This window comes from Hermetia illucens, chromosome 4 (genome assembly GCF_905115235.1).
Source record: "Hermetia illucens chromosome 4, iHerIll2.2.curated.20191125, whole genome shotgun sequence".
NCBI classification, from domain to species: Eukaryota; Metazoa; Arthropoda; class Insecta; order Diptera; family Stratiomyidae; genus Hermetia; species Hermetia illucens.
Window position 1 is genome coordinate 152,032,129 of NC_051852.1, and position 19,234 is coordinate 152,051,362.

At 44.0% G+C, this 19,234-nt stretch overlaps 1 protein-coding gene across 1 annotated transcript; it reads right to left on the reverse strand.

Moving 5' to 3' along the window:
- Window positions 1-700: 700 nt before the first annotated feature.
- LOC119656052 (nuclear exosome regulator NRDE2) lies at window positions 701-18,837 on the reverse strand. The gene is made up of 6 exons (XM_038062317.1): window positions 18,723-18,837; window positions 18,318-18,639; window positions 17,837-18,246; window positions 17,627-17,773; window positions 941-2,730; window positions 701-873 (listed from the first exon to the last, which is right to left on the reverse strand). Exons 1-6 carry the CDS (start codon window positions 18,790-18,792, stop codon window positions 724-726), a joined length of 2,889 nt encoding a protein of 962 aa, XP_037918245.1. The 5' UTR covers window positions 18,793-18,837; the 3' UTR covers window positions 701-723.
- Between the last annotated feature and the right edge of the window lie 397 nt (window positions 18,838-19,234).

Genomic DNA, 19,234 nt, shown 5'->3' on the forward strand with positions numbered 1-19,234 from the left:
CAATGCTATCAGGTAATGGTGAACTGCGTTGTGAAATTGCTTCAGCAATCAGTGCAATTTGGATGAAGTGGCTTCCCACAACGGGCGTTTCTTTGTGATCGACGCATTAGTGAAAGTCTCAAATCGAAAATTAGCCACAGTGTCGTTCGCCCTGTCGCCCTCTATGGTTCCGGATGTTGACCGATTATGAACAAATTAATGGCGCCTCGTGGTATTGGAGACAAAGATGTTGTATTGGACGAGTTGCGTAACACACAATAATCATATCAGAAGTGAGGACATCCGTGATTGATATGGGGTTATACCAATTGTAGAGAAATTGCGAGAGGCGTCTTCAATGGTATAGACATGTCGTTTGCGCTCACGAGAAGTCACTTGCCAAGATTATTCGAAGTTGATGCAAAACAACCAAAAGCCAGGCCGAAACAACGTTGGCTTGGTACGCTAGATGGTGATTTGAGAGCTTTTGGACTGACTGAATGATGCAACCGATCAAGACGAGCCGGATATGCTTTTGAAAAAACAGAGGTTGAAGAAGAATAGGATGAGGGACGAATCCCGGGGACAACCGTATTAAATTTGGGGGTGATGCTATGCTCGCCTGCGGGCAGATGTAGTAGACACACAGATAATGGTCCCTTTCGAGGACTAAACATTTTAGTAAGAAAATATTAATAATATCACAACATTTATTTCATCTTATACATATTAATTAAAACAAAACTAAGACACTGTTGGAGCTTCAAAAGAATCATTTCTCAAGATTTCTAATTCTTCTGGAAGAGCGTAAATTCGCAGTTGCTTCTCAATCATCAGATCCTGCATTTGAGCCAATTCTTGTGGAACGTAAACCGATCCGTCGAGATACAGGGCCTGTGAAAAAGAGAATACATTTCAAATTAGTAATCAGCTCTGGAAAGTGATCGAATAATTCGCCTACCTTATGCCACGGACACTCATCCAATGCTGTAAAAAGGGCATCCCTGCTTCTTTCAAATGTCGCTTGAATATCACATAAACTCCTTAAATAAAATCGCCAAACTAAGGAATTCTTGCGTAACGGTGAACTTTTATGTACTGCTTCCTTTAAAATATTGGCGACTCGCCTCTTATATGTGGTTTCACTGCCGTCGATATTTGAAGAATAAACTCCAATGTCACCTTGTACATTTTCACTCCTGTACTTCGTGAAACGACAACGCGCCGCTGCTATCAGGAAAATTATTCCAAGTGGGGATTTCGTGCTAGTCAAGAGGCTGCGTAGTTTGTACCAAGGTTGGTTGTCTAGCGATGCACAGGTTTTCAGTAGATACAGATTTTCTGGAAACTCATTCAGAGCTCTCGAGAGAGTTTCGTATATTAGAAGGTTTGAGACCAGACACGTCCGATCGGGGAACTGCATTATTTTCAGGTATAATTCGTAGATACCTTCCCGGATGAATATGTGACGAGGATTCTTTTCAACAAAGTGTCGAAGAAGGTTCTCCAGTGATGCCATTGCTTCAAGTTTATTTTTTAGTAGAACTTGGTAATAAATTTTTGCTTTTAACAAGCTGATGAAATAGTCTGGAAGGAAATATTGTTCCAGTTCCATTATTTGGACATTTTTCTCGATAAAGGCTAGATCGGCCAATCTTTCAGTTAACTTTTTTAGGGAGAGTAGTTTGCGAGGCTCGCTTAGAATTTCGCCGTCCAGTTCTTCAAGGGAAATGTCCAGAGCGAAGCAGGTCAGGACTTTCAAGGCCTTGATATAGTTTTGATTTTGGATTAAAATTTCGGCGTATGTCACATGAGCATGACAAAAGTCCGATTTTGGTACTTCTGAACCTCCTCCACTTATGGATGTTACGAAAATATTCTCAGCCACATGCAGATTGCCAAACTCGTATTCAATTAGCGCATATTCTGTATAGAAGTTCAGGACATTTCGATTCTCCTCCCTTTTGAGGAGATTTTTTACTTTTGATTTGATCTTTTTCATGGCCTCATTCGATAATTTTTGGCTTATCCGCTCAATTATCAACGAAATCCTCTCAAACTTAAGCCATAGAAGTACAAAAATGGTTCGCTTCCTTTCATCGCTTTGATAGCATTCTGAACAAAGTGTAAGGATATCAACAATCGTCTTCAAATAGATTTCATGTCCAATATTTGCACTTAAGAAAGACGGTCCCAAAATCATCTCCTTGACTAGCTCGTAAAGAGTCAGATCGAAATTTAAGGAGTCGACAAATAGACTCGTTGTCTTATGTAAGCACACTCCCAGAATGTCCTCAATGGCATCGAATTCGCTCAAGTTTTGCGATGCATCGAAAAGAAACCGATTACGAAGACTCGATGTCGACAGAAAAGGAATCTTCAGAAGTCTCAAGATGATTATAATCAAAGCAAAACAGTTCTCTTTATTTGCCAATGGGTAGATAAAATAGCAAATGTCCTCGTTGAAGACGATGCGCTGTGGATCGCTGTAGTTACTTGTACTTGGACATGGTAAGAAATTGTAGTTCTGACGAAGTTTCTCAATGCGCAGCCAAATCTCGTTCATTGGAAGTCCTGATTTCAGGATTACCTCCTCGTATTCGATTAATGTCTGTTGATCTTTCTCTTCAGGCTGTATTTTATTGAATTTATCAACTGAAACGTTCAGCTCGAGAGCGAGTTTTATTAGGGCGAAGAATTGTTCACTCAAACCAGATTGTCGCAAGAAAAGAGCGCAGCCATTGAAAAGTTCTGAAATGGGAAAAATAAAATGAATTGCATGAAATTATGCTCACGAAAGTGAAAAGGGAAGGAAGGATTTGAGGAGCGAATAGTGTAGTAGGTCACAGGAATTTCGTGTGTTAAATTATTAAAAGGGGCCAGCAGTTTTTCGAATCAACCCGCGGAATCAGTGATTGCATTTGCGATACGAATCATCACTGAACGGAAGGGGTCTAGGCGATGCAAAGTGGGTCAAAAAACAATAGTTTAACTCCTTGAGAATGTTTTTAGTTATTTACACCTTGTTAAAAACAGTTACGGTAAATTTTCAGGAAAGATAGAAGTTGCATAAAATAGTTCTGCGGAAAGAGCCTCTTTCGAGAGTAACGGAGATCCCGTAGTAATTCACAATTTGGTCCAAACGGAATCATTAAAGTTTTTCGCCAAGTTTTCCTGGAATTACAAATTTAATTTTTCTCCATCACCTTCCCCCTGGTAGCACGTTAATGAGCAATCATTGAAGACAGCTAAAGTACATAGGCAATTATGAAAGAGTGTAAGCGTTGAGGCCATAATTGGAGCAGACCGAATCCAGACGGAATTTTCTGGCTACATGAGTTTGTAAACCTCATTAAAAACAAAAATAGCGAAAACCAAGGTACTCGGATATTAATCAATGCACTTGTCCATACTTTTATTGTAACTACCCCACTCCATTTGCCCACATTTAATTGTGTTTAAGGGCTGCTTCACTATTATAATTACGGAGGATAACAGAAAGGATTCAAAATGAAATAAAAATTTGGTGCTGTAATCTTGTATTAGAGATTCTATTTCAAAGTGCCTTAGCAAATAATAGACGGTCCTAACGCCGTTTCAGTTTAGAGGAGTGAAGAATCATTGTAGTCTGAACGACCGTGTATCACCTGGAGGTCTATATTTGCTATTAAACCAGGTAATCAGTGGTCCGCTGTGTAGTGAGGGTGGCGTAGGGGGGAAGGGAATGTTTGAATCCACTTATTCCCTCCTAATCGTAGTCCGAATAGCCCAGTGGTTAGAGCGCTGCGTTATCATACGGAAGGTCGCGGTTCAAACCTCACTGGTAACAGTGGAATTTGTACTAGGATCTGACGTCGGTTACTATCTCAGGCGAGTGCACTGTACTGTAGTGCACCATTACGGTCTTGAATGAAGTGGTCTAACACGCTTCACGGCCCTGCTCCAATTGGATTGTTACGGCAACGATTATTATAATTATAATCATAAAAGGCGACTTAAAGGCCTTAGGCTTCGGAGACGTCTTCCATGTCTCGGAAGTAGACTGATTTTTTGGCTACAAAGTTTTTCTTTCGTCAGAGGTTTATTATCGACGACAAAATCGAGACTTCTCAGAATGCTCCTTTGCTTAAATTTCAGCGATACAAGCTGGACATTTTGGGGTTAAATGATGTAAGATGGTGGGACTCTCAGGACTCACTCTTCTCCCTCTTGTGGCAATATGCTATTGTATTCTGACAACTCTGCCGGAGATATTAGCCAGAATAGCTGCAAAATTCTGGCCCAGGTGAGGAACACACCAACGGAGATTTCCGATGAAGACATGAAGCAGTCTTTCTATGAGCAATTGAATGCAATCCAGGAGAGGCTTCTGAAAGGTGTCATTGCGAATATAATGAGAGATCTGAATGGTAAGGATGCTTTCGTGTGTGGCTTCTTGCAGCTTCCAAGGCCTTGTCAAGGCAGTACACTGTTCGGACACAGAGTCCACTGTAAGGTCAGTTGGGTTTCAACTGATCGGCAACGTACATCTAGTCAGATCAACCACATCGCGATTAGCACTATATTTAGGATATGCGAAACTAGAGAGACGCTGACACCGAGCTCAGAAGCGTCATCTGATGGTTGCTTACATTTGCTTCCTTGTTGCTTATACGTCTAGTCGTAAAGAAATGGAGTTTCACCCTCGAAATTCAATACAGATCGTTTCCGCAATGTGGCTGCCGTCTAGGAGTAGACAAATGTTTGGTGCATATACTAAATAACTCGCGGGAAAAGACTGATGAGCACTGAGCCGCCATCAAAAGTGCCTTTATCTCCGGCACGTTACGAGATCTGGCAGACGGCGCAAACGTGGAAGCGGATCAATGAATGTAAAAAGTTGAGGGCTATCTACCTTTGAGAATTCGGGTGCTTAGCTCAAAATTAGGAGTCCATGGACTAAAAAAAAATCGGACCAAGTCTTTCTCCAACTGGTTCACCTAGCGAATGGCGATTCAAATCCTCAAAAAACACTCAGATTCTAATGGTAAGTGGGTTTTAGAAATGGAAGCACTCCGGCGTCCCAGAACTGTGATGCTGGGGAGGCAAATATAGACTCGGATCACTATCGTTGGCATAGTGCTCCAGGCTCGAATTACAACACCACTTACAATCCCCTCTGACAATCAGGTGAGAGTGAATACCAAAACCATTCACAACACAGCCCTTTGTAACACCTATAAGGGGGAAACGGATGCCGCAATAACCACAACTAACAGATGTCCAGGAGATCAAAAATTGATCTTCACAACCACCTGAAGAGCGTTATCATTGATACGGCCACAAACATACTTGGCCGCAAGAAAAGTCGAAACGGCTGATTTGACGATGAATGTAAGCTAGCAACGGAACGGAAGAATGCTGCATACCGAGTAATGTTGCATTCGCAAAGAACGCGCAGAGACTTAACAAGAACTCCGTCAAACGGAAAAGCGACTCCATAGACGGGAAAAGAAAGCCTTGGAGAACCAACAGGTCTGTGAACTACAAAAGTACAGGGAGCAACCGCACCAGGCGTGCAAGTTTTACCAACAAGTCGGCAGGATGAAGCGTTACACACCTCGATGTTCATCCTTCTGAGACAAAGAGGATAATCTGATTTCCGACAGGATGGGCATATTGGAGCGATGGGTTGAGTACTTTGATGAACTACTGAACAACCAGAACATCGGCGAATTGGAGGTCCCGCCAACTGAAGACGACGGATAAATGCTGCACCAAGCATAAAAGAAACTGTCCGTGCAATCCACCGGTTTAGAGACCGTTAAATATGAAGGCGACCAACTTCCCCAAGTGGTTCATCAACTGATGCTAAAGGCGTTGTACAGCGAATCAATGCCTGACGACCGGCAACGAGGCATTATTTGTCGCATACATAGAAAGGGGGATATCATGCAGTGCAGCAATTATAGGGATATCACGTTGCTGAGTACCATCTATGAGATATTCTCCACTAACCTGCTAGGTCGTATAGCCCCGTATGCCCAGAACATCAATAGCCTCTACCAAAGAGGCTTCACTCCAGGCAAATCAGCAACAGATCAGATTTTCTCTGTTGCACCATCTCTTCATCGACTTTAAAGCCACCTATGATAGCATAGCCAGGGTAAAACTGTACACGGCCATGAGAAAATTCGGTATCCCAACGAAATTGTTGAGACTGACTAGGCTGATCCTAACCAATCTGCGAGGCCAGATAAATGCAGCAGGATCACTCTCAAGGCCATTCGACATCAACAACGGTCTTCGACAAGGGAATACCCTATCATGCGTCCTCTTTAACCTAGCCCTGAAGAAAGTGATTCGCGGTGCTGACGTAAATACGAGAGGCACCATCCTCTTCAAGTCCATGGAACTACTGGCTTACGATGACGATATTGACATTATAGGAAGAATAACCCGAGATGAACAGTCTATCTTCTTCCAGATCGAGCAGGTGGCGCGAGATCTTGGGCTGCACATCAATGAAGGCAAGACAAAATATATGGTGGCGACGTCAGCACCAAAAACCAACCAACCAACAACATCAAACCGCCCTGGTCAAACGGGAAAAATAAAGATAGAAGACTACAACTTTGAGACCGTTGATAATTTCTCCTATCTAGGGTCGAAAATCACAACCGATAACAGCTACGATGATGAAAAACGCGCACGGTTGTTGGCAGCCAACAGAGCCCATTTCAGCTTACAAAAATTGTTCCGCTCGAAACGTCTCACCATAGGGTCAAAGCTCTTACTGTACAAGACAATGATCTTGCCAGTCCTCATGTATTCCTCGGAAACTTGGGTTCTTAGCAAGAAAAATTGCGAACTCTTGGCCGCGTTCGAGAGAAGAATCCTCCGAAGAATTGTTGGCCCCCTACATGAGGATGGGCGATTCCGTAGCCTACATAATGACGAAATCTATGAGCGATAACATGACCGTCTGGTTGTGAATAAAATCCGGCTCAACAGGTTACAGCGGGCGGGTCACTGTGTGTTTGAAATTTACCTCTTGATGGGACATAATATGTCATATCTATACGTCATCGTTCACGATACGCTGGAATGAACATTGGCTCCCCAAATAGTTCCCGAAATGTTCTGCGTCATGCGCCCCTGGGTTCAAAAAAGAATATTAGCACACATCAGTATCAACTTAATCTTAGTATTGGACAAAGCAACGAAGCCAGATCTAGTGCTGCTAATGTGTCGAACTACATTAAGTTCGCTGCGGCCGTCGGCAGATGTCACGCTTCCTAGATATACAAACTGATCGACGCCTTCGATGATGTTCCGATTAATGCGGAAAAGAAGTTGACCCGTCATTCTACGAATTCAGAGCAGGCAGATATCATCAGCGTTCATGTTGCATTAAAGCCCTCTACGTCCTTCAGACATGCAGCATGAAGAACATCATCAACAACAAGAAGAGATAACATTGGTAACAAGATGCAACCCTGACCTCGTGCAGCAATTGACATTATGTCGCTCTGATAATAGCTATCAGTTTCTCCGGAATGCGTAGAGCACACTAGACAGACAAATATACTCCCTGTTCACACGTTGACCATCATTGACGTTCTTCCGTAATGTGGTATACGGTACTGAAATCATTGCTATCTGAGCCAGCTTCTACTTCCCTGACCAGTGCATTACAGTGCAATTAGTCTAATAAATTTTGTCAAGGTGTTAAATCTTCCATGTCTAGTATTGAGAGGCGCGTGAATGTCCAGTCATGAACCGATGTCAACAACATCAAGGTTCGATGAAGATGTTAAACCACCATCAGAAGCTGTTTGTAACCATATATTCACCAGGACTAAACTTAGACCACACTAAATGCAATATATCGACGCTCCCATTTCCATATACAGTCCATGCTCTTTTTAGAATCGTTGTGTCTATTAAAATATCTTGTCTTCAATTTTACAGATACTACTGAAATGGAACCTTCACTCGCTTGTAACCAAAATATCTTTTACTAAATAAAAATAAATTTTACTGCCAGGATCGCCTTAATAAACTTCATATTCAATTGTTGTGATAGCTCTTCCCATTAATTTTCGGTAAATTCGTAATCGGAGTCCAGCAAACACAATTAAAAACTGATAACGAGCGGATTATTATCGGGGACGGGCTACAAAATATCAGACATCAGGCAAAATTTTTCATTTGTTCAGACAGCAGGCATCGCATGTCTCCTGCCTGCTTACTGAAATGCAGTTTAGCCGTCCTGGCCAAGCATCGGCTGCTCCCACACTCTGGTCTGATCTCCATTTCTGGACCGCTCATTAAGATTCGTTGAATATTTTTCCGTTCATCCGACAGATTTTTCCACAATCAGGGTAGCATTGATTGAATGTGAAATGAGCGAGGAGCGAATAAAAAATGCTGGAATATTAAATTTAAGTTTATTGACAGAGTCAGCTTTAAAACCTGAATGGAAGCGATGCCGTAATCGATGGGAATGTTAGACAAAAGGATGGGAACGGAGATGCTTTTTATGCATGCAGCATCATTTGGAATTTCAATATTGAGATTGTGATTCTTCCATGAAAAATATTTCATGAGATTGTAATTGAATTTCAGCGTAGAGCGCGCTATTTGAGGAATTGATGAGTAATGATGTGGTACCCATTTTGAATAGTATTAATCGATTTAAAGATTGTTTTTAGTGAGTCTGAAAAGAAGTCGAAAATAATCCAATCAGTACAAGCCAAAGGATTGCAATTATAATCTACATGCTAAAGCTACCCGCTCCCGGGGTCAAGCAGTGCACTGTAGGATAGACTGACACGGAATATAGCTCTCTGCGACCAACCTATCTCTCTCTGAGAGTGAATTGTCTCCCTTTTAGGTTGGTGTGGGGTTTCCCAGAGGCCAAGCCTCTCGTTTATCAAGACCAAGTGAGTGGTGACATCCACACCATGTACGAGGCGACGCTACTATTAACAAAGTCGAAAAACACCTTCCCCAGAGTGTCAAGCGAACTCTGCCATTGGATAGTTTACAGTCGGGGGTAACCGACTATATTCGAACGGAGCCTGACTGATACCTGATCGCCTCAGTGAGTAAGTTTGACCTTATCATGCTACGGGGGGCTATTGCACGGCGGATCTCATAACTCTCAAACTCGTGGGAATCAAATGAGTAAAATTATGAAAATAAAGAAAACTGCAACAAAGCAAACGAGACTCCCTACCGCACACAAACTGGTCAACCAGGTGGAGGCACATTCCCGAAATAGTGAGAGCCAAGTGATTACATTCAACAAAGAATAAATGGGGACGTCAAGCAATAGATACAAGGTCAACATTGGTATACTGCGAAGACAACAACCAAGAAACGTCTGAGATCAATATATAAGACTTCAGGAAGGAGACCTGATACCTGCATTATCTGAAAGAAGGTCTGAAACCAGAAAAGACCCTTAAAAAGGCTCAGGATAGATCTAAGCCATCTTTATCGGAGCCAAGAAAGCGAGGAGCAGTGGGGATTACCCCGCATGAGGGGAATGCTCCCAAAAAACCCAAACCTGAACCCAAGAGGGGAGAAAAACCGGGTAGGTCAGGGGTGAAGACAGAAATCAGGAAGCCCGCCATTAGCTATGCTAGTGCGGTCAAGGCCATTCGACTGACCATACTGCCAAAAACGTTTCCCGAGCAAATACTCACTCATGAGGAGCAGGAAACTATCGTCAGGCAGATGTACAAGGTGTGGACTGCGAAACTCGCGTTCATCGAGCTACGCTTTCGGTCAGGTCAAATTCTGGTGGACTACGCGAAGGACACTGCAGAGTGGCTTAAAACTATAGTTCCTAAATTGCCAGGCTGGGAAGGAGCAGAACTGTCAACATGTGCTGGGGATGATATACCGGGAGCACACATGGTGACAATTTTTCTCCCAAAAGCCGCGACAATAGAGACGGAAGGTCTCATGGACCTCGTAATCGCTCAGGATCTCCATACGCGACTATGGAGAGTTTCAGAAGCAAGGTGGAGGGAAAGGGTAAACTCTTCACGACCGGGGTAGATGACCGATCCCTGGAGGCCATCAAACGTCGTAGTTGCCATATCAACTATCGATTTGGCACATGCATGTGCACAGGCAAAAGCCGAGGAAAGACACCTCGGAGGAGACACCAGGTGAAAAGCATATCGAGATCCCCGAAGAAGTCTCGAAAGTCATAGAGGGGGAAAGGAATGGATCAAATAGGGAAGTAGACCTGCTGCCCAGTGAAGAGCAGAAGCTGGACGACCTAGAACTAGGACTTCTAGGGCTCAGGGTAGACAGCGACGCACAGGATAGCGCCATGTCGGAGGAGGAAGGCGATACTCCAACAGTGGAGAAGAGCTCCAAATAATAACGGAGACAATGGCCAGCACTAAGGTAGCCCAAATAAATCTCCACCATGCGAAAGATGCATCTGCGGTAATTGCAAGGGCAAGTTCCGAAGAGTACATTGGAATAATTCTGCAGCATGCAGGTAATTTGGGACTCCTCTTGTGAAAAACCAAGAGCTTGCATAATTCTTAAACGTAATTTAAAATATATATGTCTTCCAGAGTTCCTGACCGGGGAGCTTGTGGCTATCCAAGTCTCATTGGAAGCCGGAAGGAGCACTCGAGAGGCAGTCGTGGCGTCGGGATACTTCCCAGGAGATGAAATCCGAGTTCCTCGGAACAAGTCGCTAAATTGGTGAAGTACTGTGAGAAGAGGGCGTAACCACTTCTCCTCGGCTGCGATGTCAACGCCCATCATGAAGTTTGGGAAAGCAGCGACACCAATTGAATTTATTCTTAACAATAAGTTAGAAATATATAACGTAGCGAACACTCCAACATTTGTGACCAGCACTAGACAGGAGGTACTAGACATAACTCTAGGAAATACTCTAATGAACGGGATGATTAGGAATTGGAGAGTGTCGGAAGAACCCTCTATGTCTGATCACAGAATAATCAGATTCGACATTGAGGGCAACTCCGAAATAAAAAGAATAATAAGGAATCCCAGGAGAACGGCTTGGAAATCCTATGCAACACACTTGAGCAACAACATGGCCCACCTTCAAGGGGGCGGTAACATCAGGAGCGAACTGGAACTAGAAACAGTGGTGGAAAACCTCAATATAGTCATCATTGATGCCTATGAGGGCAGCTGTCCGGCGAAGACAGTTAAGTCGTTAAGGGATGCATCATGGTGGAACAGGAACCCCGCCAGAATGGGAACAGAGGCACGAAAATGCTTCAACCGGGCAAAACAAACCGGGGACTGGCAGAGGTACAAAAATGTACTGACTGCGTATACTAACGCGATCAGGGAAGCAAAACGGAACAGCTTCAGGTAATTCTGCGAAACATATCACAGAAGCAACCAAGCTTTACAAAGCTGTAGCCAAAGACGGGGCAATATCTTCTGTCTGAAGAAGGAGGATGGGACATTTACCGAGAATGAGGGAAACAAAGTATACCTGCTTCTCAGACCTCATTTCCCGGGGTCCTACTCCACGGCGGCAGGCGACAACATTCTGCCTGACACCCGAACAACGAATAAAAGGGGAAGAAAGGAGAACTAGAAAGTAGCAAAAGCGGTATGCTCAGAAGCTAGGGTAAGGTGGGCAGTGGGAACTTTTCAACCACTGAAATTACCCAGAGTAGATGGCATTTCCCCAGCACTAATCCAGAGAGGTCTGGGAATGCGAATGTGGAATTATTAGTTTGTTCCGGTTTCAGCCTACTAAGAAGCCCACAATTTGAAATTTTATATTCCAATTTTGTTTTAGGGGAATCCCCATTTTGTAATTAAAATGTAACAGAGGTGCATTGGTAAGTTATCGTTCATAGAAATGGTACTGATTTTTGGAATAGACACGCCATTGTTCGCCGATATTTGAAATGTCCTTCCGTTCCCCCACGACTTCCCGAGATGCTCGCAGTCCTCTAATGTTCTGTGCCAAGTGCCTTGGAGGCGACCCTCTTCGGAGAATGTATTCTAGTCCATGGCGTACTCAACAATGCAATTGTCGCCCCTTAATGGGTGACCTATCTAGTGTCCGGATAGCTGAGTGGTTAGAGCACAAGGCTGTCGTACGGAAGGTCGCGGTTCAAATTTCGCTGGCGGCAGTGGAATTTGTATTGTGATTTGACGTCGGATACCACTCGACTCAGCTGTGGATGAGTACCTGAGTCAAATCAGGGTAATAATCTCGGGCGAGCGTAATGCTGACGACATTGCCTCCTACAGTGTTCTGTAGTGTACCGTTACGGTCTTGAATGAAGTGCTCTAACACACTTCAAGGCCCTAATCCAATATGGATTGTTATGCCAACGATTATTATTATTATTATCCAGTGCCACTTCCGTCTTCTGATCACAGTGCGTACGAATGCCTGCCCCGCGCGCCGACCAAATTCTTCGTTTGAAATAGTGTCAGGCCAGCGTATTCTGATAATACGATGTAGACATGTATTCACAAAAATTTAAAGCTTTTGGGTAACAGTGGAGTTCACTTTCCATGTGCTAATCCCATATAGCAACACAGAAAGAACACTAGCACAGAACAGCCTGAACATGTTCTTGGTGTTAAGATAACTGCATTTCCAAATTTAAGACAGGGCAGCGAACGCGGATCTGGGGTTATTAATGCATCTTGCAATATCTAGTTCGGTGCCGCCGTCGGCAGAAACCCCGCTTCCTAGACATACAAATTGATCGAAGCTTTCGATGCTCTCCCCATTAATGCAGATAGGGCGAGGGTGATGGCCCGTTAGACAGAGGACCTTGGTTTTATTGGTATTTATCTTCAGTCGAATTCTACTTGCCTCTATTTCCAAATCCACAGGCATTTGGCCAAGGTCCATGTCCCGATGGAAATGGTGAGAGAGCAACCAGATGTCATGAGATGAAAGATGCCATAATCCATTGAATTCCTTTACGTCCTCCGAGTAAGGCAGCATGAAGAACGTCACCGATAACAAGAATAAATAATATCGATGACAGAAGGCAACCCTGGCGGCCTCTGATATGGACCTCGTGTGGCTTTGATTATTATTCTGTTAAGGGAAAGTCCGCGTCCTTGAAGAACTATTGTGCCCCTTTTACTGGTTATAGTGTACCTGTTGATCATAGTATCTCAAGCAGGCCTGTAACCGTTAGGAACTTTAGTATGTTCCCCACTTCCAGAAGTTTCAGCTTTGCATCTGGTATTAAGTGTTCTCCCAGATGTATCGACCTACTTTGCACAAGTGCCGGACACTGTCCCAGGACGTGCATAGAGGTTTCGTCCTCCTCCTCACAGAACCTGCAGGCACTGTCTGTAGGCCCTAGGCTTTGATAATGGCTATTAGTTTCTCCGGAATGCCCCTCCTGCGCAAAGCACTCCAAATACACTACCTGTTCATGATATCGAAACTTTCTAAAAATCGATGAAGAGAAGGTGCAGCGAAGATCTAAATCCTACGCACTGTTTCAAAATGATCCGTAAGGTTTGAGTGTAATTGCGCAGTGTTTCTAGCGATTATTTATTTGAAATAATAAAACTTCGTTTTGAGAATGATGGGGTCCTAAGTCCGCATCAACTTATTGCTTGACCGGACCCCGCTGCTCCCAGGGCAGAGGTGAGGCAGCGTCTAACGATTTGCCTCTGCTCTGGTAAGAAACCGTAAAGTCGTCATCGCTTGACTTTTTTTAATAAAACTTGTTTTTTCTATTCGCTTGCGGAGAATTTTATTTTGCAAATAGCGATATTTCGGGAACCACTTGTTCTCTTTAGCAGTGGTAACAAAGGACTTGTTGTTGCAAACTAAAATTCTCCACTAGCGAATAGAAAAAAGAAGTTTTATTATTTCAGATCCGTAAGGTGTTGATGTGGTCAAGCCAGGAGGATCTGGAGCGGACAACAGCCTGTTCTCTGACCATCAAGCTTTCGAGATGTTCTTTAGTGCGTTCCAGGATTATTTTAGCTATTATCTTTGCGACGGCACGCAGATAATCCTCCAATAGACTCCCCGCGTTAGAAAATAACTATATTTTTTTTACGCCGAAATAGTAGTTTCACCTGCCAAATTACCATATCCGTTAAAAAACCCAATTCGTAACGCTCATTTGTTAATTATAATGGTTTGAAAATTGAATTTTCACCAGGCGAAAAAGAAAACACGGTGACGTCATCAAGCGAGTAATTTGAATCTTATCTACGTGAAGGCATCCGATTTAGCGCTTGTTGCTTGTTACTTTTCAAGTAATCAATCAGTTTTAACCAGGAAGTTACTTTACGTTTCGGCAGCAATGGTAACAAGCTATATAGCCAATTCTGACATTTTTACCTGAACGGCAATAAAACGTATGTTTCTGAAAGATTCAAAATGGAAACCACCTTGCTGGTTCATTATCAACCGGGCCAACTAATGGCTCTGATCACCGACGCATCCGATGTTGCAGTATGCACAGTGCTCCAGCAATTGCAGAGTGATCATTGATAGCTACCTATCGCTTTTTATCAGAGGAAACTCACCTCTACCGAGCAGAAATACAGCGTGTACGGCCGCGAATTGCTCGCAATCTACAACAGCGTTCGTTATTTTAGAGATCTATTAGAAGGGTCCCAGTTCGTAATCAGAATGGACCACAAGCCAATTACCTTCGCCTTTTCACAGAAGGCATCGCCACTTCAGCTCAGACACCTAAACTATATTTTGCAATTTTCCACGGATATTCGTTATATTCAAGCCGAAGCCAACATTATTGCTGATTCACTTTCCCGGGTTGAAACTACTAGGCTGCCAGCACTAATCTTGGGCGACAACTCTAGTCCCCTTCGGTTACAGGCGTTCAGTATCGGTAACAGCAGCAGACTATACTGCGACACTTCTACGAGTCACATCAAGCCTTTCGCACCAGCGACACTATCGATGCTCATATCCCCGCGCTACGCTTCGAGCCATTATTAAAAAATTTGTTTGGCCAACCATGCGGAAATACGTGCATTGTTTCGCTTGAACGTGCCTTCCTTGCCAAAGATCCAAGACTGGTAGGCACACCAAGAACGAGTTCCAACTATTTCGAACTCCCGATAAACGGTTTCAACAGGTCCACATCGATATCGCCGGACCACTGATGCCTTCACGTGGATAACCACACCACACCACACACCAATTATAAAATTATTGATTAACAATGGTGGATAGATTTTTACGCTGGCCCCAAGCAGTGCCATTGTCAGATCAAATTGCTGAGTCCATCGCCGATGCCTTTTATGGAGCTCCTAACATCGTCACGTCCGACCAGAGAGCTCAATTTGAATCTGCGTTCTTCACGTCGCTTACGAAATTCCTGGGATGCTAACGTACGCGTACCTCTCAGTACCATCCGGCATCCAATAGATTAGTGGAACGTTTCCATGAGTCCCTAAAGGCAGCTATTATGTGCTACGAGGACAATGTCAATTGGGTTGGAATTTTGCCCACTGTCCTTTTGGGCCTGCGATATTCGTTCCAAATGGAATTAGGCGCCAGCTGCGCTGAACTCCTTTTTGGAACCACTCTGCACCTTCCAGGAGAATTATTCCAAAGTTATTTACCGACCAATTTCATCACCAAATGCGAGAAATTTGACCAACGCCCGTAGTTCATCGCAACGCTCGTACCATCTTCGTCCACAAAGGTCTCAAAGCGTGGCCTCAGTAAAAAAGTCACTTACGCAACCATACACCGGATCCCACCGTGTAATTCGCCGCATATCTAATGTGCTCTACACGCGAGGAGTTGTAACATCTCCATAGAGAGGCTCAAGCCAGTGTTTAGTTGCACTGATGTTCCTTCGTTCCAGTAACATGTCTCTGATGAACAGGATACCAATAACGAGAACGAGATACCATCGACGAGTCTCGTCGATGTTCCAACTACATCAAACAATACAACTGAGCCGCTTAGCAAATCGACAGCTCAGCCAGCGTCACCCGCCGAGCCAGTTCATCAAATACCGACGCCTTCATCGTCGTCCGGGAGGCTCAGCACCAGAATTAGTTGACAGCCACTCAATCCACCTCCAGTTCGAATTCGACGGACATACCTACCAAAACTTCCAGGTGGCAGGAATGTAGGGATTCACTACCAACTGCATGGCATTATAGAGATGCGTGGTCAACTTCCCTCCATTGATGCCGCACACCACTCACTTGATCATCAACGCTTGGCGCGAGTGGACGTATTGAACCACGAATATTACAGTTTAATTTCTTGTTATTCTTTAAAAGTGAATTAAGTTTTTATATATACAGAGACACGCTGAACCGTCTGGGCGGCACGCTCAAGGTCACCCTCCTCTGGGTTCCCAGTCATAGGAACATAGAGGGGAATGAACGGGCTGACGGATGGGCCAGGCGAGTCTGTTTTAACAGCCCTTCGGTGAATACAGTCGATGTTTCGCTGGCAGTTGTCAGGGGCGGAGTCTACTCGAACTACCTAGCAGTCGCGGGCTTTAGATGGCGAAGGCTTACGAACTGTGCCAAGTCAAGGAGAATTTGGCCCGTTTATAACAACACCACAACCGATAACAGCTACGTTGATGAAATCCGCGCACGGTTGTTGTCAGTCAACAGAGCCTATTTCAGCTTACAAAAACTGTTCCGCTCGAAACGTCTCACCATAGGGTCAAAGCTCTTATTGTACAAGGCTATGATCTTTCCAGTCCTCACGTACTCCTCGGAAACTTGGGTTCTTAGCAAGAAAAATTGCGAACTCTTGGCCGCGTTCGAGAGAAGAATCCTCCGAAGAATTTTTGGCCCCCTACATGGGAATGGACGATTCCGTAGCCTACACAATGACGAAATCTATGAGCGATACCATGACCGTCAGGTTGTTGATAAAATCCGGCTCAATAGGTTACGGTGGGCGGTTCAGTTAGGCCGTATGGATGAGGATGATCCAGCCCGGAAAGTCTATAAGGGCAATATTTATGGTAGAAAAAGAAGACGAGGCAGACCCTGCCTAAGATGGAGCGATGACGTAAGCCAGGACGCCAGACAGCTTTTAGGGATATCGAATCGGTGGACCTCGGCGCAAAACCGGGATGTCTGGAGTTCCTTATTAAGGGAGGCCTAGACCGGATACCGGTTGTTGCGCCGTTGATGATGATGATAACATAGCCTCATCACAAAAGCTCTTGCGCCAGACGCGTGCAATTGAATTGAAAATTACGGCGGTCTTCACGGGCCACTGGCCCATAGGGGACCATGCCGGCAGACTCGGCATACTCTACAATTCGCATTGCCGAAGCTGCGGAGAAGGAAGGGAAACCCTCATTCACTGTCTCTGCGATTGCCCAGCTCTAGTTAGAGTTAGGCTACCGACACTGGGTAAACCATTCGTTGGGACCTCAGAGAAATTTTTAGCTGCAAGGTAGGAGTGCTGTTTTCCTTCGTGAATGCTACTGGCTGGCTCTGAAGACCCGAGCCGGCTAGACTCTGCCTACCTGCTCTCATAGCAGCTGTCACGATCTTAGGAGTTTGTGGCATCAAAACGACGCACCACAGCGCTAATTGGGCTCCTCGGAGCGATCACTGATACCTACCTTCCACGACACTCTTGGTTGATGTGGCAGCACAGAAAAAAATATGCAATACTCACTCAGCATGACTTCGTCGTCCTGCGACTTGCGATACATCTTCTGCATGCATTGCTCGTAAAGCTTCAGCACATCCGGGACAATACATCGCGCCATGGAACCTTGCGTTGCCTGAATCTGTGCGCTCCAGAGAATATAATTGGTTGGATCTGCAACGAAAAACACATTTGTAATCATCGACATCTGCCTTTAGAATTTCATCCAGAATTTACCTTTATCCAAAAGTTTATCAAGAAACTTGCTGACTTCAAACGAGGGATAAGTTGAATCCACAATTTCCACGTACAACTTGTACAGCTTCTCGTTGCCGTGGTTGTGCACCAGAGCCTTTTCTATGATTTCGATTTTTTTCTCTGCCATTTGGGTTTTGGTGGTTCGCATGGGCATCCTGTCTTGGTGGTGGATGTACTCAACCCAGGCATTTGCGTTTTTCGGGTTTTGGGCGAGTATTTTATTGAATTCTTTGTTTTTGGCGGTAAATTCTTCCTCCGGCAAAGTATTGGTTGGAGGAGCAAGCGCTTGTTCGGTTTCTGCTTCCCAGTATTTTCTGGAGAAGTAACGACGTTTTTTCTCTTTTGGAGACCCTTTAACGTATCCTAGTTGGCGAAGGATCCGGCGATATCTGGATTTTAAAATAGGAAAAATATCAAAATTGTGATACTTAAATGAATTATTCTCAAATGTAGGACTTACCTTGGGCATGCTGGTCTGTGCAGTCTTTCCACTGATAGGTAACCCCTTGCGGGATCTTTATCCACGTAGTACTCTTCCTCGCCAGTGAATTCAATCGTCTTTTCTGGGGTTTCCCTGCGCGATTTCTTCCTTTTCTTTTTCTTGTCTTTTTTCCTCTTTTTCGAGTGCCGGTGTCGGTCCTCATGTTCTACTGATTCACTGCTGCTACTCTGGGGGGATTCACTGCCAATTTCCTGAGTTGCTACGGATTCACTTGTGCTTGGTAAAGGCACAGTTTGAAAAGGGATAAAAGTTGAATTTGTAAGCCAGGATTTCGCCTCGTCTAAAAGGTAAATTTTAGTTGATATAATCGCAAGACGTAGTCAGTGAACACAAATGCTTATTAGGAATCGAATATTTACTCACAATTTTCCTCATTCTTTTTCTGATCAACAGAAGGACCTGGCGTTGGCTCATAAGCCGGGAAAAGGGACATCGTCCAAATGTTGTTTATTTACCACAGAAACGTCAAATTCAAGTCTTTACGATTGAAAACGTCAGATTGACAGCCGACAAATTTCTTGAGGAACTGCCAGATATCAATGTGAAAAAAATGTAATTACGATAAATTTTCAGTGTCAAATCGTATTTGCTTAAAAATTACCTCCTACTTTTCTGGCCAAAACAAGAAATGATAGAATTTGATATCCATCTTTCATGTGCTTTGTTTTCATAGATAAATTACGAAATACATCAAGTTTAGGTTCTCACAGTTACTACTTGAATTGTTACTCTACAGTTACGATATTATTTGGACTACCCTCACAGCAATGATGACGTAAATAATGTGCAACCTGTTGGCTGGTATTTTGCTGGTGAGTGTATTGTAAATAAACACACCGAGTGCAAGTGCTCTCGAATTGTTTTTATTTTACGGA